Consider the following 21358-nt stretch of genomic DNA (forward strand, 5'->3'; position numbering starts at 1 on the left):
TTACTAGTACTGGGTTGGACCCACTTTTGCCTTCAGAACTGCCTTAATCCTTTGTGGCATACTTGTGATTCAACAAGGTACTGGAAATATTGGCATGATGCTCAACTGGTACTAATGAGCTCAAAATGTGCCAAGAAAATATCCCCCACACCCCCACCAGCCTGAACCATTAATACAAAGCAGGATCTATGCTTTCATGATGTTGATGCCAAATTCTGAATATTAGATATGAATGCTGCAGTAGTAGAAATCGAGACTCATCAGACCATGCAATGTTTTTCCAATTTTCTATTGCCCAATTTTGGTGAGCCTGTGTGAAATATAGCTTCAGATCCCTGTCCTTAGCTGACTGGAGTGGCACCCGGTGTGATCTTCTGCTGCTGTAGCTCATCCTCCGCAAGTTTGGATGTGTTCATGCATGTCTTAGTTGTAAAGAGTGGTTATTGGAGTTACTGTTGCCTTTCTATCAGCTCGAACCTGTCTGGCCATTCTCCTCTGATCTCTGACATCAACAAGGCATTGGTGCCCACAGAACTGCCGCTCACTTGATATTTTCTCTTTTTCGGACCATTCTCTGTAAACCCTAGAGGTGGTTGTGTGTGAAAATCCCAGTAGATCAGCAGTTTCTGAAATAATCAGACCAGCCTGTTTGGCACCAACAACCATGCCACGTTTAAAGTCATTTAAACCTTTCTTCCCCATTCTGATTCTCGGTTTGAACTGCAGCAAATCGTCTTGACCATGTCTACATGACTATTTGCATTGAGTTGCTGCCATGTGATTGGCTGATTAGAAATTTGCATTAACAAGCAGTTATACATGTATACCTAAAAAAAGTGACTGGTGAGGGTATACACATATGTAAAAATATTAAAGAGGTATTACAAGCACCAATTTTAATTTACTAACTATTTATTTTCCCTCGTGTGGTTCCAAATCTTTGTGTTTCTTTACTCTGTTGAAAAAAAAAAGATAATTTGAAGAAAGCTGAAAACGTATCTCCGTAGTAGGAAAATAAATACTATGGAAGTCAATGGTTACAGGTTTTCAACATTCTTCAAAATATCTTCTTAGAAAATAGAAAGTCAAACCGGTTTGGAACAAGTAATGGGTGAGTACATTTTCAGTTTTGGGTGAACTATCCCTTCAAACGTGCTTTCACAAACTGCCATTTGTCAAGAGAGAGTTGAGTTATACAGATGATGTACTGAAAGCTAAAAAATGACAAATGCAAAATTACAGAAAATCCAAACTGGAAGTAAAATAAAAAATTAGATCATACACTTAAGCAAAACAAGCAAGCAAGCCTGCAGTTCAATTTGTATCTTTTTTTTTCCATATATACACACTTGATTCCTTGTGTTTTTAGTTTGTTAGGAGAATTAAAGTGCGTGCATGTGCTAGGTTGAATGGTTGAGTGAAATGGCTTGTTTTAGGCTATGATTACACCAGTGCGTTTTCATTTTAAAATTATGTTTTAGAATAGTCCATGCTGGTATTTTTACTACGATTCAAAATAAAAATCTCTACCTGCACTTTACAAATTAAAAGACATAATACACTATTCACATATTCACATATACTATTCACACGCATTGGGCAAGTGATACATGACCATTACACATGACCATTCACACTCACTGGGTATTCACATTGCAGAGAGAAAACCATGATTTTTCCTTCACCAAACTTGACTGATTTCTGTGAGAATCTTGGGTCCATGTTGGGTTCCAGTAGGTCTTTTGCAGTATATTTGTGATGATTAGGATGCAGTTCGAAAGATGATTCACCAGAAAAATCTACCTTCTGCCACTTTTCCAAATGATCACACAAAAGTCAAGCTATTATTTGTTGCTTTTACAACTGGGATCAACAACAAGATTTTTGTCAGGCAGTGTACATAGCTAAATTGAATAAACTAAATTGACTAGTTTATTAGTGTGTGTGAATGAAAGTGTATAGGTGTTTCCCAATACTGGGTTACAGCTGGAGGAGCATCAGCTGCTTAAAACACAGCTGGAATAGTTGGCGGTTCATCCCTGTGGCAACCAATAAAACTAGAGACTATGCAGAAGGAAAAGTAATGAATGAATTAATTTTCAAAATACTTCATTTTTGTGGGTCAAATATTATGGAGTAGTGTGGACACCAGGGGTAATCGAAAAAACTAAAACAAAACTGTATTAATGTAAACAGCACAATGACTGTAAAAAATATGGACGACGCGACAGCCCTTTTTCCCATTGAACGCCTTGAGGGCAAAACGCCTGCTTGACGGGCACAAACTGTCGCAAAAGACTGCTGAAATTGGAGCCAGACATGCGCAGAAGGATTGTCTGATGGAGCCAGAGGAGGAGCCGCGAAAATGAGCAGAGTCGAGCTTCCAATCAAACGCTTTATGCAAAATCAACTACGCCCCCCGAACTTCTCAGCATGCGTTTGCTGTCATATCAACACAAATGGATGTAATAACGTTAACAAATATGAGGGTTTTATATATTCAATCGCGCCAGCTCCAGGCCGCAGCGCATAACTTACTCGCGGCGTCACGGGCTGATTCCGGCTCGCATGCGGCAGCGCCGGCTTGCTCGGCCACTGCATCTGGCTCGATTGACTCGGACTGGAATCGGGCAGTGAGTCCAGGCATCCGGAGTAGGTCCAGCAGAGGTAACATTAGTCAGTCTGAGCTCTAAGAGATAAGTCTTCGGCAGGCGAGAATCTAGCCGGAACTGTGTTTTGCTATCTGGGTGGCTAGGCGTGTATCAGCAAACTAATAAAGCCCGAAAAAAGCCCTGAACTTAGCGAATAAACAGTGTTCCACCAGGATCATGTATGTCAGAAACTATAGTTTACTGCTGAACTCATTTTGTCATGGTAAAATAACACAGAAATCGAATAATAACATTTCAGTCTACTTCAGTCTCCTGCCGAAGCTCAGACGCCGCGCTTTGAGAAACTGTCAATCACAGCTGTCAATCACGATGACACGCCCAGCATTAAATTACTGCTAAAAACAAACTGTTTACAAAAATGAAGATCTGCACCTATTTCAGCACAATAACCAGTGCCTTAATCGACCAGAACCATCTTTCGGGACATTTTATTGCAAGTGTAATATTTTTTTTTATTTGGGCTCAAGTCTCCTTCATTAACACGGAGGAGGCGGGCTTTATGACTTGTACTGCAGCCAGCCCCCAGGGGGCGATCTAACGTCCGAAACCTTCACTCAAACGTAGGCTTGCGGCACACTTGAAACAGCACTTTAAATAAACTATAAACTAAAGCACGCCTAACAATGTGATTGTAGTTTTGGAGATATAAGCTTTTTGTTTTTTTGTTTTGAAGCAGAACAGATGGATTTTCTGCAAAATATGGTGAGGCCTCAGAGTAAAGTTCAGCACTGTCAAAACACTGTTAACACTGTCATGGGTTAAACCTTCTTCCTGTCCTCTTTCATTCCCTTTTCATCTCTTTTTCCTGGCCAGGACTTCACAGCTTTTAACCAAACATTCAGATGGGGGTGAGATGAATGAGAGAAGAGAACAGGAGCAGGGGGAGAGTAAAGTGGCACTTGGGTGCCAGGATGTAACTTGCGCATTTTCTTTGGCTCTCTGAGTTTTCTCTTTGACATTTGCGAACCCTCAACACATGATACGTCTTCTGTATTTAACCAGACACGTTGGTGGGAAATACATCATTTTATGTTTTGAAGAATGATGCTTCATGTTTGCACCAATATGTAATAAATGACAAAATCTTAAGATGTTCACATGGACTTGTTATTTCAGTGTTTCTGTGTGGCCAATTTTTTTTTAACAGAAATAATGTCAAAATAATCTACGAAAAGAAAATTGTTCTGCCAGCATGTTTACTTGAGGTTTATCGAGAAGAGTTAAAAATGTAAAATGAAGTGTTATTTTATGAGGCTTTGAGCAATATGAATTAGCAAGCCTTGATATTATTTGATAGTGTTTGTTATTGAGTTATGCTGGAATTTTTAAGACTGTTTAAAACTTTTTAGTCTCTAAAAAGTCTCTTTTTAGCATTATAGCATGTAGCATGCTAATGTGTACAATTGTTAACTAAAGCTAGTACAATGTTGTAAATCCGTCTTGTGGCAAAAAAAAATAAAATTATATATATATATATATATATATATATATATATATATATATATATATATATATATATATATATATATATATATATATATATATATATATATATATATATCTGTGAAACTGAATTAATATATTATATCGGTCACACTTTACAATAAGGTTTATTAGTTAATGTTAATTAATGCATTTACTAACATAAACAAACAATAAACCATACATTTACAACTGTATTCGTTCATCTTAGTTAACGTTAGTTAATGAAAATACAGTAGTTCATTGTTAGTTCATATTAACTCATGGTGCATTAACTAATGTTAACAAGCATGGACTTGAATGTTAATAATGCATTAGTAAATGTTCAATTATGATTAATAAATGCTGTACATGTGTTGTTCATGATTAGTTCATGTTAGTAAATGCATTAACTAATGAACCTTATTGTAAAGTGTTACCATTATATCTTTGTCCCTGCTTAAGTTGATCTCATGACATTTTATTCCTAGTATAATATTCTCACAGTTCTTTGACTGAATCATGTCTTGTCAACATGTATAGTCTAAACATTAAAAATATTTCTTTAAATGATTTACATTATTCATTCATATATTTATATGAAATTGAGATGTTCTTTTTAAGCATACTCCACTTTGACAAATAAAAATGGTGAAATTATCAATTAATTTTTTACACAAATGATGAATAGTATTAAAATGGCTAATTTGCTAGTACAGATGAACACATTAAAGACTGAATAATGTATTCAAATTTATGAATAAACTGGATATTTATTAACCAGTAAAACTGTTATTTTGGGATTTCCGCCTGGATTTTGCCTACCCAAATTTAAAAGCTTCCCAAATCCTCATGCAGAGGTGTAAATGCAAAAATTTGGTACCATTTTAAAGAAAACCCTTTGAATTTTCATAAAACACTATTGAAAGTGTTTGACATAACTGTATATGTTGTCTGTGTTATAATAAACACCTAAAAAAAGAGGCACTTTTTGTATTTTTTTTATAAACTCAAATTTGAAAGTGTACATTTTAGGTTCTGTGTGGTCTAGCTTGCTGTAACAAGTTTGGTGGTTCATGCACATGTCTGTAATCATAGGAAGAAAGAAAAATGTCTCTACCATAATCTATGCAAAAGTTATTGTATTCCAACTGATGAGAGGTGCTATACAGGCCACAGAGATCGATCATTGTTTTCATATTTCACTATTCTTTTGTTTGATCAAACATAATTCACTGTGTTTGGACCACGACAGACATATAAAAGGATTACTTATGCACATCACATGTGCGAACGGCCCTGAAGCGCACAAGCCATTATGACAGGCTGTTTTGATTTGTAATCTCAGGATATGATTTCTTGACATCAACAATTAAATTGTTGAAAACATCTATTTACTTGTTGAAATCAAAAATGTTGATTGTTTATATCAACAATGTTATTTCTGATATCAACAATTTAATGGGTAATTTCAACAACTGAATTGCTAAGAAAATTAATTGTTAATAACAGGATCACATTTTTTATATGAACATTGATGTCAAAATCTGCTATTTGAAATACAATTCTTGATATCACAAATACTGATTGCTGATATCAACTATTTAATTCTTGATATCAAGAATTCATATACTATTAAGCAATAGAAATCTAATAAATAAAAGTAATAATTATCAATTTAACATCAGGAAACTTATTGTTAATTTTGCGACCCGGCCTGGATAAGCCGATAAAAATGAGATGAGATGTAATAAATGTGATTGTTACATGAAAGGTGATCTCATAAATTAAATTAATTTCAGAAATGCATTTTCAGATATCAGAATTTTTAAACACATTTACAGAAGAATTTACATTTAAAGTAGTTTTAATTCAACTCTTGATATCAGTTATTTACATTTTCAAGTAGACATTTTCAATACTGATATCAAAACTAAAGTATATCTGGATATAACAGGAACACATAATAACTGTGTTTTATATCACCAATTAAATTAACATGTCAGCCTTTGGTGACATTAAACTAGTGAAAACACTGATATTAAGTATTAGAACTAGATAGTTAAAATTCTATTTCTGTCATTAGTAATGAAAGTTTAAGTGAATTTTAGTGAAACTGAATTATTGATAACATGAATTAACATTGTTATAGTGAAAATGCAATTCCTGATATCAATAACTTAATACAGTAATTTGTACAAAAATTTTTGATATGAGGATTATTTCATTTTGAGTAAAAAAAGTTAAAATGGCTTGCCTCAGGATACAGCGCAGGCTCCTTAATATCAAGGAATTGTTGATATCAATAATCAAGATACTTGATTTGTTCAAAAGATAGATGGCATCATTAATAAAAAAAATAGATTAACATCGTTAGTGGAAATATAAAATGCTATTAATGATTGAATTGTTGATATCAATCAATCTTTTGCTTAGGTCCCTGATTTATTCAGGGGTTGCCACAGGGGAATGAATCCATTTTATGATATCAATAATTGAATTGTTGATATGAATATCCTGAGAATAAACGATATGAATTATCCTGAGAATGGATAGAAGTCATAACAGCTTACCATAAACCATACAGATTAATTAAACTTGATGCATTCTGTTCATAACACACGGTTTTTAAATTAATTTATTTTGAGTTTTGAACATTTCAGAAAGCATATTCTTACGGCCACATACCTCAAACTGTTGTCTTTACAGACTAAAAAATGTCATTAAGATAAACATACCTGTCCTGTCAATCATCGAACACGCCCACCCTCACCTCACAACCGGACTACAAAATAACGTCACCGAGCATAGTTCCACGGCAACCAATCAGAGCGAAGGAATACATTCACACTGATTACAAACACGGAAATCGCTGAGGCGGACGTCAGCGTTGCATGAGTGTTGAATTCTAAAGGTTTTATTAATTAAATAGAATCCTTTTCACTTGCACAAGTGTTTGTGTAAAAGCCCAGCTCGCTTTACTCTTATTCAGTCTATGGATTTTCTGCAGCTGCTATCATGTGCGTGCATCATATTCACCGTCGGGATGTTCACGACGGGATTGTAAGTCACTTAATTTACGTTTGTTATACATTTTTATGATGATATATATTTATTGAGTGTCATTTGTCTGAACTAAACGCATATAGTTTTAATAATGTTAGATTCTTGGACACATCACGCTTTTCTTTAACAGTTTACGTTATATTTAGAAAGTGCATAAAATAATTAAACTACTCGAATAAATAAAGTTCTCTGTAACTCTGTTGTTTCTCAAGTGACACATATGATTTTGTTTTAAAATTATGCCTTAAACCCTGCTTACAGCTATATATACCACGGTAATAAAAGTTTTTGCCAATATATTGATATTAGAGCGAACATTGTCATATGTTGGATATAAATTTTTGTGACATTATTAACAATATTTGCAGTTGGCTAATTATACTATTTTGCCTGGAGCCATACATTTGAACATCTCTAAATTGCTTATGCATGTAATTTAAGCATTTGTGTGAGGAAGCTGAAGCGAAGGAATTCCATTCTTTTAATAAATTTGCAGTGTATATCATGAATTATGATTATGTTTATCCATAACGTAGTTTGACAAGTTAAAGTGTCAGAATACCAATCTGAGAAGAAAATGTCATTTAATTTGGCTTTGCAGTTCTAAAATATTTATTTTAAAAGTTGATTCAGTATTAGAAATGAAATGATAATCAAAAAAAAGTAAAACCTAATTAAACAATTTAATGTATTATGATGAGCATAATTAATTGATATGGAACATGAGGTGTCAAAGCTTGTAGAGTTTTGCTCCAACCCTGATCAAACACATCTGAACCAGCTAATTATTAGATATAATAGAAACTTCTTGGCAGGTATGTTGAAACAGGTTGGAGATAAATTCAGTAGGTCACCGGCCCTCCAGGACCGAACTTTCTGATATATTATCAGGTTTAATTTTAAATAAAATCATTTGAAGTTATTTTATTTTGATAACTTGAGTGGGGCTGCACGGTGGCGCAGTGGGTAGCACGTTCGCCTCATAGCTGGTGCGAGCCTCGGCTGGGTCAGTTGGCATTTCTGTGTAGAGTTAGCATTTTCTTCCTGTGTTTGCGTTGATTTCCTCCTGGTGCTCCTGTTTCCCCCACAAGTCCAAAGAAGTGGTATAGGTGAATTGGGTTAGCAAAATTTTCCATAGTGTATGTGTGTGACAGAGAGTGTATGGATGGGTTGCAGCTGTAAGGGCATCTGCTGCCTAAAACATATGCTGGATAAGTTGGTGGTTCATTCCCCTGTGGTAGCCCCAGATTAAACAAGGACTAAGCTGAAAAGAAAATTGATGAAGAAATGATTTTGAATGGGTTTTAACATTTTTTTTTTTTTTTGCAGTGTCAGCATAACAATATCAAAAGTTTAATTATAAAACTCACCAACTTTCTTTGTATTCTTCATTTTATTTTCATATCCATAAGTATTAAATGTATTAGATATTCTTCTCATTGCCTTCTCTGTGTTTGCAGGACCGACTTGAAGAAAATGAAGGCCACACAGAGTGCAGATAACGTTCAGTTTCTGCCTTTTCTTACCACGTGCTTAAAGTATGTCTTTGGTATTTGACATCTGCAGCTCATGTTTGATAATCTTGTTTATGTACATGTAGGTATGGGCCAGTATAAGATTCTGACGCTATGATAACCTTGGATAAAAAATAATACAGTATCACGGTATTGTGATTACTGCTCTAAAATATATTGCTTTAAAATGTCTTGTTAAAAAACAACAGTTTTTTAACACTTAAATCTCCATTATTTTATTTTAAGAAAAAGAAAAAAAAACAACATGAAACAAAGTCTTTTGGTTTAGCAGGAAATCCTAGCGTTTTTAAAGCCTTGACATTTCAAAATCGTGGTATACCTTGAAAACAGTTGTCGTCTCATGCGTACATGTAACTTACTTCAGGTTGGCATGAACATTAATTTCAATGCATGAAAACTAAGTTCTGAATGATCTTTATGTATCTGTGTTCAGTAATCTTGGCTGGCTGTACTATGGATTACTAAAGGGAGATGGAACAGTGATTTTTGTGAACATCATTGGAGCCTTTTTACAAACCGTGTACATTGCCACCTACTGTCATTATACCAAAGAAAAGGTTTGTCTATGTCTTAAACTATTATTGATAATGCACAACACAACAGCATTTTTTTTCGTAGAACATATTAATTATTACAAATTAGTAGGAAATGCTTAAAGTCATAATTATCATAAACGCAAATAGAGTATAAAGAAGTATTCCTATTTTAGTCCCATTATTGAAGAGCTAAGTGCAGAGTAAAGATCGTAATCAAACTATTACCTTCATGTAGGTCTTTTAGCCACATATTGCAGCAGGACTGTGTTTGTTTGTTTGTTTGTTATAGTTATAGTTATAGGAAGTTCGGATCATTTTATTGACTCGGATCTTTTAGTCTCGTTCACCGAGATGAACAAATCTTTTTTTCAAGTCATTTCGTTCATTTGGTTCAATTTGCCAAAATATTATTAAAATGTTACGAATTGCTTCCAAACACATCTACAACTAGCCCAAAAGGTTGATCACACGACAAATAAGTCATATATAGAATACTATAAGAAGAAGAAAATAATAATTCAATCTTTACCTGCTCTTTTGTCTATGTAGGTATTTTTGTCTCTGCTCAGCCCACCTCTTCATGTCTTCAAGTCTGTGGTTCGTTCACGTTGAACTGACAGTCACATATAATCTTAACCAATGTACAGTCTGAGCCGATAGGAGTCATGATAATTAGTTCACCTTTCGAGTCTTCTGGTTTTTTCTTGAGTCATTCGTTTATCACGTGACAGAATGACTCAAACCCGAGGGCTCGAGAGTTGAACGGATCAAATCTCTTTCCGGCTTTAAATGCATACGATTGGCTTTTGTCTTTCACGTGATGAATGACTCAGACTCGATAGAGGACTCAAGAGGTGAACGGATCAATACTTTTTCCGGCTCTAAACGCATATGATTGGCCTGTAATGAACTAATAGCTCAAACCCGATAGAGGACTCAAAGGATGAATGGATCAATTCTTTTTTCCGGCTCTAAACGTAAATGATTTTCTTCTGTTTTTCCACCATGAACGATTTAAAAGACTTAAAATGAACGATACCACCTGCAAAAATGTGCGCACGTGCATTTGAACTCCCTGAGAGGACTTGTAGTTCCAGAGTCATGTTGAAGATTCGTTCAAAATGAACGAATCGTTCAAGAACGATCTATCACTAGTGTCTTGTCCTGTTGCAATATGTGGCTAAAAGACCTACACGAAGGTAATAGTTTGATTACGATCTTTACTCTGCACTTAGCTCTTCAATAATGGGACTTAAATAGGAACACTTCTTTATACTCTATTTGTGTTTATGATAATTATGACTTTAAGCATTTCTGAAGTGCTATTCAATTGTTTGGATATGAAGCATAGTTATTGTGTGTGGCTGCAGTTGTAGCCTCTGTTTGACGCGGTAGCCAGTAAATTCCAGTAAAAAACAAAAACAAAAGCATTAACGTCACACTGACCCAATTTACACGCACAACTCCCGAGCCCAGCTTGTGTTGCCAGGTGTGTGCAAAGCACTTAATTTGCAATTAAAATTAAATCCTGCCTCCAATATTTAGTGCTAAATTCACCCTCATGTTCCATCATAACGTCACAACTCACGAGACAAGTTTTCAACGCGATGAGAAATCTTGTGATGATTTAATCTCCTGAGATCTCATCATACAATATCTTGTCACATCCCTACAAATTAGTGGTAATCAAGAACAGTTTGAATGTTATTTTTTTTTGTTACAAATTAAATGGTCAGCTTAACAGTTAATATTGTATTTCAAAGTTAATATAGCATAAGCATTTAATAAAATGATTTATTGAAAAGGTAATTTAGAAATGTAATTTAAAAGGTTATATTATCGGATTTCTGATCTAAGAGAAAAGTTAATAAAATGGTATTAATGTCAAGTTTTATTGTTGGCATAACTCACAGTTCGAGTGAAAAGTTTAATTCAATTTTATTAACACATTTAAATTAAAAGTAAATGTAATTTTATATAGGGGCCTTATGGTGGCGCAGTGGGTAGCTTGATTGCCTCACAGCAAGAAGGTCGCTGGTTCAAACCTCGGCGGGTCAGTGGGCATTTTCTGTGTGGAGTTTGTATGTTCTCCCCGTGTTCCTGTGGGTTTCCTCCGGGTGCTTCAGTTTCCTCCACAAGTCCAAAGAAGTGGTTTAGGTGAATTGGGTAAGCTAAATTGTCCTTAGTGTGTGTGTGTGTGTGTGTGTGTGTGTGTGTGTGTGTGTGTGTGTGTGTGTGTGTGTGTGTGTGTGTGTGTGTGTGTGTGTGTGTGTGTGTGTGTGTGTGTGTGTGTGTGTGTGTGTGTGTGTGTGTGTGTGTGTGTGTGTGTGTGTGTGTGTGTGTGTGTGTGTGTGTGTGTGTGTGTGTGTTTCTCAGTGATGGGTTTGCGCTGGAAGTAAAACATAAGCTGGATAAGTTGGTGGTTCATTCCGCAATTACAGATTAATAAAAGGACTAAGCAAATGAATGAATTGATTCTATATAGATGATATTAATTTAGTTCTATGTAATATGAATGTGAGTAGTATGAATAGAACTTGGAGGTACTACATCCGCAATTTGTCATTATCACCTGACCTACGTGTGTCAGTTGCATCACTTCAATCCCATTCATGAGTTCTCTTGTGTGGCATCATGGGATAGCGTAGTGTCCATCAGATACAAACTTAAGTATCTCGCCGGAAGTAGTAGGTCATCTGGGTACTTCAAGCATACTGTTTTTCGAATTAGGACATACTACTCGAATCGTAAACTGTTTTTAAATTACTATATTATATGGAAGTATGTGATTTCGGACGCAGCATGAGAGATAAGTGTCGTTTATGAAAAAGAAAATATTTTTCAGTTCCGTTTTTCAGTTACATTATGAACATGAAATTTTATGAGGAAATTATTACATTTAATTAAGTACAACATATATTATGTAAACACAGCATATATAATCAAAGTACCAATCCAAGTAAAAAGTGCAATTTAAATTTATTTAAACATTTAAAGTCAAGAGGCTATTTTAATTAGAAAAAAAGCTTTATTCACTTAAAGGGGTGGTCCACTATAATATAATATTATAAACTTTAGTCGATGTGTAATGTAGCTGTTTGAACATAAACAACATCCCTGAATGTAATACGCTCAAAGTTCAATGTAAAGGGAGACATTGGCTTTTACAAAGTTAGCTTAGCAAAGCCTACAGCAGACGAAGTTTAGGGACTACAAAGGCAATGTAGGTTAATGATGTCATAAACCCTTCAGGTTACACGCATACATCCTGCACAGTGAATGGATGTGGCCAGAGGCGCTGTAATGTTATAACAGAGACTTGGTGATGTGGAGATGATCTGCGAATCACAGAACATTGTTAGCTAACCAATCAGAGCTACTTGAAGATAGGTCTTCAGAGGAACTAAGAAATATGTCTTTTTCATGTTAGCTGAGTAGCTGTATATAACCAAAGTAGGATATATGAAAAACTAACGTGGTTTTCTACAAATAAAGCATGATCACACATTGCTTTGCACCCCATAAACACAACCAAGCCTTAAAAATACATGCTGGACCACCCCTTTAACAGTTTGACATATTTGTTTATAAAATACTCTTAATAATTTCTTAGAATATCTAGTTTTATTCTCTAGTTTAAAGTTGAATTTGAGTCCTAGGTTTGACTCTTTTACATGACCCCACTGTATACATAACAAATGGGAAGGCTCAGATTCAAGAAATAATGTATTCAGCCCAGATGTGTAAAATAAATCTGATCATGTTACTAAAGCATAGACAAAGCAGCTGCTGATCCATAACAATGCCCTGTGTGTGTCTATGTGTGTGTGTTTCAGAGGCGAGTATATACTCAGACCCTACTGATGGTGAGTGTGTTGTGTGTGGCCTGGGTTTACTTCTCGCTGGTGATTTCTCCTGGTGAAGCTCAACTCTCTCAGCTGGGCCTGACGTGCAGTGTGTTCACCATCAGCATGTACCTCTCTCCACTCGCTGACCTCGTGAGTTCACTCCTATACACACACACACACACACACAACCAACATTAATTATGTGCTGCATTCCAATTTGCCTACTAGAACCACATCCTAAACATATGTGCTTGTTTTGTGAAGAAAAAGTACATGTTTTTGAGTATGTTAGCTTTGAGACATGCTACTTCCACATTTACAGACTGTTATGTTTCTTAGTTATATGCCTTGTCAATCTTGTCACATCATCCATGTTACATTCATATTTAATTTCCTACCATATTGAAGAAGCAGCAGCAGGTTAATCTGTCATCCATAAGTCTTTCAAGCTGGAGAAATCTTTTCAGGTTTTTGCATAAATGTGCATTCGGAAGTTTATAAAGGTTCACAGGTGAAATCCAACATAAAATACGTGAAATAAATATATCCCAAAAGGTTAGATTATAGTTAAGGTGCATTGAAATATCTTAACCAAAGCCTCTCCACTTAACGCAAGTCTTGCTCATCCACCATATTTGTAGTTTGTTGACACTTTTTAATCGTGTTTGTAGTTTTCATTGAATTTGGGTCCATTGTGCAGTGCAGTATGGGTAATATTAGCCTTTAGAACATGGGTCTCAATTCTCAACTCAAATCCTGGATGGCCGCAGCTCTGCACAGTTTTGCTCACCCTAATCAAACACAGCTGATCCAACTTAAGCAGGTGTGATTTGGAGGTGGTTGGAGCTAAAATCTGCAGAGCTGTGTCCCTTCAGGAATAGACTTTGAGACCACTGCTTTAAAGCATGCATGGATCTGCACTACAAATTTCCACCTCAAATAGTATACGACTTGGGTAATTTTAGAACAATCATTTCAACATGCTATGTTTGGGGACATACTAATTCTATGACTATTTTTAAATACTATTTTGGATGGAAATAATGTAAATCGGGACACAGCACTGCTTAAAGGGATAGTTCACCCTAAAATTTACTCTTTATTTTACTCCCCTTCAAGGTGTTTCAAACCTTTTAAGAGTTTCTTCTGTCAAACAAACTACAAACATGGTGAATGAGCAAGACTTGCGTTAAGTGGAGAGGCTTTTAGCTTATTTTTATGCACTTAGATAAACTTCCGCTGAATTTTCTTCCGATCCTGATGACGTCATCCCGGATGACGTGGTATGCTTTGAAAGATGACGATCTCATGAGTCCAGAAAAACAAGCCATGCCCACTATTGTATTATTAAATATTGCCATTTCTCTAGGAACTGCGTCACAATACGAAACAAATAAATAAAAATTACGGTCGCAGCTTCCAGTTCATGGGGACTTTAAGATTTAGAATTTCTTCACACCTTATTCTCCTTCCTTAACCTGTCATATTGAAAATAAATGCATGAACATTTTCTTTCGCATTTAATTTGTAAAAACTTTACTTTAAGGTATCCATATTGCATATTGTAAGCTGTACATACTATAGTTATTGCAAATATTTATGCATAATTACATGTAACCTTACCAAACAGTAAGTTCATCTAATTAATACATTTTTCTCTGTAGTTTCATGAATGGTTACACTGTAACAAGGACACTTTTAAACTGTGTGAGTGTATTATAATTGTAGGTCATTACACCAGTTTCTGAGGAAGAGGTGATTTTGTTTCATAAAAAACATGGGATGGTAAAAGTGCTAATATTTATGTGATGTTAAAGTTTATTAAGTTAAATTTGAAGGTTTAGATAGAAACATAGCTAATGACTCTGAATCTCACACAATAGAACATTTGCCTGTTTAACTGTAAGCACTGATGTGCTATTTAAAAGTGCTTATGTAGATGGCACTTTTAAAAGAACACATTTGCTGTATAGAATGCTGTGCAATAGACAAAATATCATTGATAAAACGTGTAATGAAATAACATAAAATATTATAAAATAATAGGGATGAATATAAAAATGCCTACAGTAAAATTAAAAATCATATAAACGCTAATCAAAATGTATTTGGTTTCACTTTTTTTAAAGGGTGCTTGTTACAGTGTTACCATTTTTAACTACTGAGTAATATTAATTAATTACATGTTCTTTCTATATGGTTAGGGCTACAATTTGGGTTAGGTTTAGTCTTAGTTGCATGTAGTTGATTGTAATTGCTGTAGTGAAAAAAATGAATAAATGAACGAGTATATATCCTCTGATCCTTTCCAAAGTAAAAATCCTGACGTAAAATCTTATAGTGACATTCCAACATTCCATCTTTTGTTTACCACTCGCTTCATCCTTCGTTTCTGTGCCCTCTCGCTATCTCCATCTTCCTGTTTTCCATCTCTCCTTCTTCCATATTTATCAGTCCAGCTCCGTCTATCTGTCCTGCGCCCTGTGGTGTATTTCCTGCCATTCTCATACCTCCTTTTGTTTCTTCCTGTTTTTCCCCTCCATCACTCTCTGCAAATGTCAATACCTACTTGTTATAGTAGAATCAGGGCTTAAAGGTCCTGTGAAGTTAAAATAAAGTTTTTTTTTTAGATGTTAGTTCCAATATGTTAGTAGTTTGTTAGGTATTGTGCTACAAGATTCACATTTAAAAGATATTAAGCTGATATGAACATCCAAATCTTGCTCTGTCACTTCTGCCTAAATGATTCAATGTTTTTTTTTTTTCTTGTCATCTCATACTTCGGTTTCTCAGCAAATCTTGACCAATCAAATGCTCTCTAGTATCTGACATGCTCCGCCTTCTTCAAGACGCTTCTCATTTGCTTTTAATTCTATGCACTTGAGCTCGACCACTCTCACTGGCAGAGCTGTGATAAAAATGAAAAGCTATTGGCTGTTTTGAAAAGAGGGAGGAGCTACTCTATATGCCATGTTTCAGTTGAGATTACGTCAAACATCAAATTAAAAAAATGCAATTTAAGTGTAAATAACGAGGGTTAACTCGTTGGATGCTGAATTAGATGGTGCAGGTTTGAGCCGTGTTTGGATCTAAAAAAAAAAAAAAAAAAAAAATTATCAAAATCACATTTCTTCTCTCAAAAATATTTCTGCTTTCTTTATTTTCATCAGTTGGACATCATGCGGACCAAGTCTGTAGAGCGCTTGTCTTTTTCCTTGACCGTTGCTACATTTTTTACCTCTACATCATGGACTCTGTATGGCCTTCAGCTGGGGGACTATTATATCATGGTAAGATGATGAAGAGACTGTTCTCAGAGTGTAGTTTGAGATTATTATGGAAGTTTCATGTTTTTTTTTTTTTTTTCTTGATGTTTTGGTTCTCAGGTGCCCAACACCCCTGGCATCTTTACGAGCCTCATTCGCTTCTTCCTCTTCTGGTGGTTCGGAGCAGTCATTCCCCAAATCCCATCCTATAAACTCATCCAGATCTGAAGAGGATTTGGATTGAATCTGAATAAGTGCCTTCTCCACTTTCCTTTACCCAAGCCACAAGAGCTTTTGGTTTTCTTGAAATGCTATCTGAGCTCAAACCTCTAGTGAAACTGGCACTTTAAATGCTCAATTTTCACAGTTACTTTAGTCAAGGGGGTAGCACAAAAATCTTATTCTGTCACCATTTACTCATCCTCATGTTTTTCCCAATTCTGAATGAGTTGGTTCTTCTACCTGTACCATGGAAGTCTGGCTACAAGCATTCTATAAAATATATTATTTTGTGTTGAATAGGAAAACGAAGTCAGGTTTGGATAAATAATGCTAATGATAAGAACATTCATTTCAAAATTTGGAATTCATCTATGCTCATTCCAAACCTTTATGCTTTTCTGTCTATTCACGAAAAATTATGAAGTCTTTTTTTATTGTTTTTTTTTCTTCCTTCAGTTACAGAGAACTGAGGTTTTTCTGTGTTTAAAAAAAAGACACAAAAGCACGGTCATATTGAAGGGGCCATTAATAACTCTTTATCTGAAACTGAAACCTGTTCTTTAAGAGTGATATTTTTAATCGCCCTGTTGATTTTGTTCTGAAGATTTTTTGATCTTACGCCTTACAAAACTTTTTTTTTTTCAATCTACTCTACCAATTCTTTGTTACTGGATGGGGAAAATCCTCTGAGTTTCCTTTTGTCTGTTTCCTGTTAGTCATACGGGTTTGGAGCCACATGCGGATGAGTAAACAATAGTTGTGTACTAATTTCTGGTGAATTTCAGTGGTGACAGACAATTGTTCATTTTTTTAAACCTTGTTATGATGGAGATGCTCTCAGTTTGTTTGTCAGGTATTTCTGAGTTAATAAGTGTCAAAGTCTGCAAATATGACACACCCCAAACCGAGAGCTCAAACCTGTTTCCTGTTACAGTCTTTTCTTTTGAAATGACGTTTTGTTATTACAGAGATGTCTACCTTTTCTTTTTCTTTTTTTTTTATAATTGGGTAAATACTTTAAGTGGCCTTTAGGAAAGTGTAACGTTCTTGAATGTACTGTTTCAGATCCCTCATTAATCATACTGTTGGCTAATTTATTACAATATCATCCTTAATTGTCTCTGAATATCTCAGTTTGGCAGCTATTTAATCAGCGATAAACTCCCAAATGATGCTTTACATGAGTAAAACACATGACTTTCATATCCTTATGGAACTTTACCATGGTTTTACTATAGATCAAACAAACAAACAGGTTTTTATATTTAAACCATGGTAACCACAAATTAACCATGCTTTTGCTTACACTAACCACATTTTACCCATAAGCTTTGTAGTAAAACTGTGTGGTAATTCCAATGGTAATTACTATATCCAAAACTACATTTGATAAAATGTGTGTGTGTGCGTGTGTGTGCGCGTGCGTGCGTGCGTGTTTGATAAGGCATCATCAGAATATGGTTTTCATGATGTGCTTTAGCCATTATTGTGGGTTCGTGCATAGTTTGGTTATTTATGGGACTACTTGTTGTAATCGTATTTTGTTAGTATCCTGTGTGATCAGAACAGACCTAGACATCTAATCTCAGTTATGTTCATCTCAATGACACCAGGAAACGTAACTATTTTACGTAAATTGTCAAAAAAATATATCTATATATTATTTTAAATGCGAAAACATAATTTTAAAAGGGGGTGTACCCTTAAAACCATGTGGGGATGAGCAAATCGTGCTAAAATGTATTTTGCTAATTGAGATTATACAAATTAGGTACTAAATCAACAAGTTATTAATTTTTGTGAGATTTTGTTGTTATGTCTCTATGAACAGATATGGTTTCAATCACTTACAGATACACCGATATTAGCCAAGGTTTAGATGCAATCACTGTACTCCACTAGGTCAGGTTCAGGATCTATCCAGTTCTAACGGCTCATTTTGCAGCTCTGTAATGAAGTATAAAATCTTAAATTCATTAATTTGACAGATAAATTTGTGCAAACAAAGCTTTAGGGACTGCCCAAAGTTTAAACCATATCAGTCAGCTATGAGCTTTTATTTGTATTAAGAAAATTGGACAAGAAAAGAAATGTTCAAGACTGCGAAGCGTTGCAAATGATGCAAATTTTAAAGAAATGTTTAGAACTGTCAAGTTTATTGTTATAAATATGCACGTAAGAATGCCATTTGCGATGCTTCATGGTAGTGGCTGGGCTGAATATATCTTGGTGCTCTTTGCAACTCTGATTGGTGGAATTTTCTTTAAAGTATATAGTGTAGTTTATGAGGTCTACTATCAGTTACAGTTGCTTTAAAAGATAAATTGTGTAGTTCGTTCCTTTTATTTAGTAATGTAATTTTCCATTTCTTCATATAGTCTTTCTAATGCTGTGATTTTCCTTGTAGCAGTTTGGTTTGGTTTTCATTTTTATGGGTGAACTATACCGTTACTAACATCTTTGTGATATTTCGCACACATCTGTTTACAATCGTTGGAACAAAATGGTCTTTTTATGATTATTGTAACTTTCAGAAATCATACGCTGCCTGAAAAAGTCTTGTAACCTATCCAAGTTTTAGGAACAACAAATAATAACTTGACTTCTAGTTTATCGTTTGGTATCAGAAGTGGCTATAACTGTATAGATTTGGCCTAGTTTTGTAGTCATTTTGTCACAATTCTATAAAACTGTCCAAAGTGTGTCATAGTCATATGCTGGAGAATTTATGGTAGGCATCATTCCAGCTACTGCTTTTGGGTGATCTGATTGTGACATAAGGTGGTCGAAGCCTCTCCAAGATGGAACAGTAGTATCTGACTTTTTTGTTTGTAGATAAATAGAAAAAAGTGATTCTATTCTTTGAAATTCTGTGAAAACATCTGCTATGAAAACACCTTCACTTTATAAATTTTTTCAGGGCTTATGCTAAAGCTTTCTAGCAAAAAGCAGCGCCCCTTGTGGGGCATTACTCCTTTGGTATACTGATTTTTTAATTTTTTAAATCTACATTATATAATTATTATTAAATATACATAAATATACATTAGTGGAATTTATTGCAAATCATTTCAAAATTATACAAATCTGATTTTACCACGTTTAAGAATAGTCATGAACTGGACAAAAATAACTTTCTAACAACCTGTCTAGAATACATTTAAAGGGGTCAAATAATAACACTGTATAGGTTGTCAACTTGTACCCTGAGGTGTCCACATAAGTTACTACAGGGGTGTCAAACTCAATTCCTGGAGGGCCGAAGCCCTGCACAGTTTAGTTCCAACCCTGCTCCAACACACTTACCTGTAGGTTTCAAACAAGCCTGAAGGACTCAATTAGTTTGATCAGGAATGTTTAATTAGGGTTGGAACTAAACTGTGCAGAGCTGCGGCCCTTTTGGAACTGAGTTTGAAACCTGTGAGTTACAATATCAGTTTTGGCCCCCTGACTAATATGAAAGGCAATGGCTTCTAGACAGTAAGGTCTGACTTTGCTGACACAAAAGTATTGTCACGTAACAAAAATAATGTACAGTACAGAATATAAAGTCATGGTGCAGTAGAAATTATGTAATATCGTGTATGACCCATTAGCTTGGACAACTGTATCAATGCATCTAAAGTCATCTGGAATGGCAAAGAAAGCATTCTTCCAGGACTCCCAGAGGAGTCTTCCATCATCTTTCCCTACACATGCTTAATATTGTTCATTTCTGGTGACTGGGCTGGAAAACCCTGGAGCACATTGACCTTCTTTGCTTTTAGGAACTTTGATGTGGAGGCTGAAGTATAAGATGCAGCGCTATCCTGCTAAAAGAATGTCCCTTTTCTGTGGTTTGCAATTTAATAGCACAAATGTCTAGATACCTCAGGCTGTTGATATTGCCATGCACTCTGCAGATCTCTCGCACACCCCCATACTGAATGTAACCTGAAACCATGATTTTTCCTTTACTAAATTTGACTGATTTCTCTGAGAATCTTGGGTCCATGCGGGTTCCAGTAGGTCTTCTGTAGTATTTGTTATGATTGAGATGATTCATCTGAAAATCTTTTCTAAATGATCGACTAGAAGTCAAGTTATTATTTGTTGCTCTTACAGCTGGGATTGACGACAAGACTTTAGTCAGGTAGTGTACTTGGAAAACATCTTAAATGAAAAAGAACTTCATAAACTTTACTTTTCTCATAGAATGTCATAGTCCAAATCAGGAGTGTCTAAACTCGGTCCTGAAGGGCCGATGTCCTGCATAGTTTAGCTCCAACTTCCTTCAACACTAGCCTGGAAGTTTTAGTATATCTAGAAAGAGCTTGATTGGCTGGGTTAGGTGTGTTTAATTGGGATTGGAACTAAAATATGCAGAACACCGTTCCTACAGGATCAAGTTTGGGAACCCCTGATCTAAACAAAATCAGAAATCTTTATTCACTATAGTCGAGCTGGCTGGCGGGATATGGGGAGGAGAAATGCACATCATAACCGGAGATGTCAAGATAAAAATCATAAGCAGTCATTAGCTGTTCTTGTTGTGAAGCTAAGCCGCTTTAATCTGTAAAATTGCAAATCGCTTTTTGGGCTTTACAATATTAGGTACTTTATTCACTTTAAGTCTTCAAGACTGGGTGTTGTGGATTAAAAAAATGGTTTTAATGTATAAACTTTATTGTAAATCTACTTTGATTTATTAAGAAATGTTTATGGCTTCTGTGTTGTAAAATTGTGATTTTTATATTAGGTCTAAATGTGTTT

At 35.2% G+C, this 21358-nt stretch overlaps 1 protein-coding gene across 5 annotated transcripts; it reads left to right on the forward strand.

The window, feature by feature from the left end:
* The first annotated feature begins 6950 nt into the window (after positions 1 to 6950).
* Positions 6951 to 19219, forward strand: slc50a1 (solute carrier family 50 member 1). 5 transcript variants are annotated; one of them, NM_001012497.2, is given in 6 exon segments: positions 6951 to 7196; positions 8660 to 8737; positions 9168 to 9291; positions 13107 to 13268; positions 16289 to 16408; positions 16505 to 17782. In NM_001012497.2, coding segments are annotated over 6 exon segments (660 nt in total). In that variant the 5' UTR covers positions 6951 to 7128; the 3' UTR covers positions 16613 to 17782.
* Positions 19220 to 21358: the final 2139 nt, after the last annotated feature.

The sequence above is a fragment of the Danio rerio genome, chromosome 16 (assembly GCF_052040795.2).
Source record: "Danio rerio strain M-AB ecotype USA chromosome 16, GRCz13ab, whole genome shotgun sequence".
Taxonomy (NCBI): Eukaryota; Metazoa; Chordata; class Actinopteri; order Cypriniformes; family Danionidae; genus Danio; species Danio rerio.